The sequence below is a fragment of the Acanthochromis polyacanthus genome, chromosome 9, assembly GCF_021347895.1.
Source record: "Acanthochromis polyacanthus isolate Apoly-LR-REF ecotype Palm Island chromosome 9, KAUST_Apoly_ChrSc, whole genome shotgun sequence".
Taxonomy (NCBI): Eukaryota; Metazoa; Chordata; class Actinopteri; family Pomacentridae; genus Acanthochromis; species Acanthochromis polyacanthus.
In genome coordinates, this window is record NC_067121.1 from 38,959,737 (window position 1) to 38,964,216 (window position 4,480).

Sequence of the window (4,480 nt, forward strand, 5' to 3'; positions counted from 1 at the left end):
TGAATTGTTCCAAAAATTATTGCAAAAAACTTGTTTTACTTGTGAAATCCAAGTTTTTTTGACAGTTATAAATGAATGTTTTTTGGGTTGGGTTTTAACAAGATATTAACAGGAGTTGAACAAAATGGGGAAACTGAGAAATTCTGACCACCTGTTTAACCCTCCTGTTGTTCTTATTTACGGGCACCAAGAAATGTGGTTTCCTTGCCTGAAAAAAATCCAGAAATTCAGCAAAAAAAATACACAAATTTCTGAAAATTTGCAAAAACTTCAAGAAGAAAATTTCAATAATTCCTCAAAAGTTTCCCTTAAAAGTTTTATTTAAAAATCCCCCAAATTTGGAAAGAACATTTTGTTAATATTTCCAAAAAATGAGCAAAAATCTTCCAAAAAAATCCTAAAAATATCTAAAGTGATTACATATATATCAGTAAAGCGTCTCACATTTTCTTAAAGAACATTCAGTTTTTTTTCGGGATGTTGTTAAAGAAACATTATTAACATTTCTTTTTTTATTCCACCAAAAAATGTTCAAAATTCCTCAAAAATGTTGAAAATGTGGACATCAGGCATTTTACTGTGAAAATATTTTTTTTCTTCCACATTTTCAAACTTTAAAACGGGTCAATTTGACCTGCAGGGCAAAAGGAGGGTTAATTAAAAATGAATAAAAATCTTTGCTTTAATTGTCATTTTCCAGAAATGTCAGCACACATTGAGGTTTAATCAGATGATGTGTAACAGAGAGACGGAGAAATGTGGGATATTTTTGCTCGTGATCAGATCCGTGTGTTATTTTTGCCTCGGTTCATGTGTGGGCTGCTCTTCTCCTGCTGATCCTCACTTCCACCCTCTCTCCTCTCTCGTCTCCTCAGTCGCTGTGCGGATGCTCGGTTACCGTGTCGACGATAGACGGGAAGACGTGCAACATGAAGATCACGGACGTCATCAAGCCCGGCATGAGAAAAACTGTGGCCGGACAGGGCCTCCCGTTCCCCAAAAACCCCGAGCAGAGAGGAGACCTGGTGGTGGAGTTTGACGTGAACTTTCCCGACACGTTGCCCGGCAACGCCAGGGACGTCCTGAAGCGGCATTTACCTGCTTAACGGCGACGGACCGGACAGCCCTCGACTCACCGAGGACAGCTCTGACAGATCACAGATGGACCCCAACTGACGAATGTGCACTTTCTATTTTTGAGTATTTTGGTGGTTTTTTGAGAAACGCCACGCATGCAGGCAGAAGACTGTTTGGACTGTTGGTGTCTGGAAGTTTAATCATTTTAGCTTTCTGTTTGTTGGAAATATTTGTGAATGAGTTGCCAAAAAAACATCCCGGAAAAAAAAAACAAATTTAGTGCCAAATGATCCATTTTTAGATTTCCGAATTCTGTTTTTTTAAACCCTCCTGTTGTCCTCATTTACAGGCACCAAACAATATTGTTTCCTTGTCTAAAAAATAAAAAAATTCAGCAAATAACAAATTTAAACATTTTTGAAAATTTGCAAAACCTTCAGGAAGAAAATTCAGATAATTCCTTAAAAGTTTTATTTTTAAAAAAAAATCCCACAAATTTGGCAAGGAAATTCTTGTAAATATTTTTTAAAAATGAGTAAAAATCTTCCAAAAAAATCCTAAAAATGTCTAAAGTGATTATATTTATATATCAGTAAAACTTATAATATTCAAAATTCACATAAAAATCAACCAAAATCCAGAAAATTTCGCTGGATTTTGGTTTATAGCTTTTTACATTTTTAAAAAATATTTTTACTAATTTTTGGAAAATTTTTACTAATTTTTTGAAAATATTTACAAGAATTTTCTTGCCAATTTTGGAGGATTTTTTAAAAATAAAACTTTGAAGGGAAACTTTTCAGGAATTATTGGACTTTTCTTCCTGAAGGTTTTGCAAATTTTTATAAATTTGGGTAAATTTTTTGCAGACATTTTGGATTTTTTTTTTAGACAAGGAAACAATATTTTTTGGTGTCCGTAAATGAGGACAACAGGAGGGTTAAAATGGATTTGATTTCTGCCTGAATCCCAAAATGGTTTCAGTTCTGGACAGTCTCAACATATGTGAAGATTACTGACACTTTTTTCTGCCGTCTTTCATGTTTTACTTCGACGAGCTTTCCCTTCGGACGCCGTCTTATGGTTTGTCAAGAGGACAGCGGTGGAATGAACAGTGTGTGCATTTTACAGAGAATTTGTGACGACGTGAAGAACTTGAATTTTAAAATAAATATTTCCACACGAACTGATCTCGAGCTGTTTCAGCCGTGGAGACGAAGAGTCCTCCTCCATGAGAAACAGAACCAGCGTGTTAACTTTAAAATCGCTTTAAAATTTGCTAAATGCTGCTTTTAGGGGTTCTTTCTAGTCTGTGTAGCAACGTTTCACACAATGGGCACCTGGAAATTCTATATTTTGATAGTCACATGTGAATATTTTGTTGTTGTTGAGCTTCTACGGTGACATTTTTGATGTGCAAAGATCGAAATTAAAAATATCTTGACTGGATTCATTGCTTAAGGTCACACTGTGGTGAAGGAATGACCGGGTAAATATAGCCGTCTGCTCTACGCTGCTCACACTGGGATAAATGCCCCTCTCAAAACAAGAAAAAAAACTTATTTCAAGGAACTTTTACCTTGAAATAAGTGGGGAAAAAATCCGCCAAGAGAAAATGTAAAAAATGTCTGGGAAAGATTTCTTGAAATAAGATGTGATATTTAGACTCTTGAGATCTCAAAATTAGCTGGGAAAACTTATCTTAAGCTACATTTGAGCAGGATTGTCAAGCGGTGTCTTAAAATAAGCCATATATGCTAAAAAAAAAAAAAAAAAGCAGTTTTCCCCTCAAAAACAGATTTTTGCTTTCATGTAACCTCCTCATTTAAGATGTATTAACCCTGTGGTCTCCATTTATGTGCACAAAAAATATTGTTTCCTTGTCTGACAAAAATCCAAAAATTCAGCAAGAATTCAAATAAAAATTAAAAGTTTCCGCTAAAATTTTTATTTAAAAAAATCCCACAATTTGCCAAGAAATAAACGTTAAAAAATAAATAAAAAATTGGAAATATTTTTTAAAAATTAGTAAAAATCTTCTAAAAAAATCCTAAAATATCTAAAATGATTCCATATATATCAGTAAAACTTCTAATATTTTCTTTAAGAATATTCACATAAAAATCAACCAAAATCCAGTGAAATTTGCTGGATTTTGGCAGATTTTTTGGGGAATATTCTCAAAGAATCATTTTTTATATTTTTCTTTTTTTCCACCAAAATGTGACAAAATGTTGGAAATGTGGACATCAGAAATTTCACCGTGAAAATATATTTTTTCCAAACATTTTCAAACTTTAAATTTGTAAAACCTAAGTAGAAAAAATCCAAAAAAATCCCAGCAAATTTCACTGGATTTTGGTTGATTTTTATGTGTTCTTAAACATTTTTAACATTTCGTTTTTTTCCACTAAAAAATGTTCAAAAATTTCCCCAAATTGTTAAAAATGTGGACATCAGAAGTTTCACTGAGAAAATGTGTTTTTTCCCAGATTTTCAAACTTTAAAATGATCAATTTTGACCTGCAGGACGACATGAGGGTTAAATATCAAACTGTGGTGAAAGTATGAGCGAGTAAATATAGCTATCTGCTCTCAGCTGCTCACTTTCAGCTGCCAACAAAGAGGCGTTTTCCCACCAGGGGACGCCACATCACTCGTCATGACTCGGGGCCCACACAGGGGACGGTTCATGTTTGCAAAAGGGCCCCATCCGCCTGCAGAAGACGCTAATTATCCTCCTTCTGCAGCGTTTGCATCCAACAGCACATCTGTCCCTGAAATCGTCAGCATGTGTTGGAGATTTGTGATGAGTCACGATCATCCAGGGAGGAAGGAGAGTAAACACACCTGCTGCTGCTCGGAGTGGGAGTTCAGCAGGCAGCGGCCAGAAAATCAGAGGAAAACCCATTTAAATCTGGAAGAGTATCATATGGAATCACAGGAGTGACATAAAAAAAAGATAAATCTGTTAAAAAAATAAGGAAATAAATGTGCAAATATAGAGTAATAAATAAAAGAGAAAATAAAAAGATAAATCTGTTAAAAAATAAGGAAATAAATGTGCAGATATACAGATAAAAAAATAAAAAAATAAAAAAATAAATCTATTAAAAATTAAAGAAATAAATGTGCAAATATAAAGAGGAATAAATAAAAAAATAAATCTGTTAAAAATGAGGCAATAAATGTGTAAATATAAAGAGGAATAAATAGAATAATAAATGAAAAATAAATCTGTTAAATAAGGAAAAAATGCATAAATATAAAGAGGAATAAATAACGAAATAAATAAAAAATAAATCTGCGGAAAAATAAGGAAATAAATGTTTAAATATGAAGAGGAAGCAATAAAAGAATAAATAAAAAGATAAATCTGTTAAAAAATACAGAAATAAATGTG

The 4,480-nt window shown here is 33.1% G+C and overlaps 1 protein-coding gene across 1 annotated transcript in view; it reads left to right on the top strand.

The window, feature by feature from the left end:
- Nucleotides 1-2,526, top strand: part of dnajb4 (DnaJ heat shock protein family (Hsp40) member B4) — a 9,008-nt gene extending 6,482 nt beyond the window's left edge. The window contains exon 3 of the mRNA XM_022213246.2: nucleotides 876-2,526. Within this exon, the coding sequence (XP_022068938.1) occupies nucleotides 876-1,106 (231 nt within the window). The 3' untranslated portion in view covers nucleotides 1,107-2,526. The remainder of the gene's footprint in view (nucleotides 1-875) is intronic.
- Nucleotides 2,527-4,480: the final 1,954 nt, after the last annotated feature.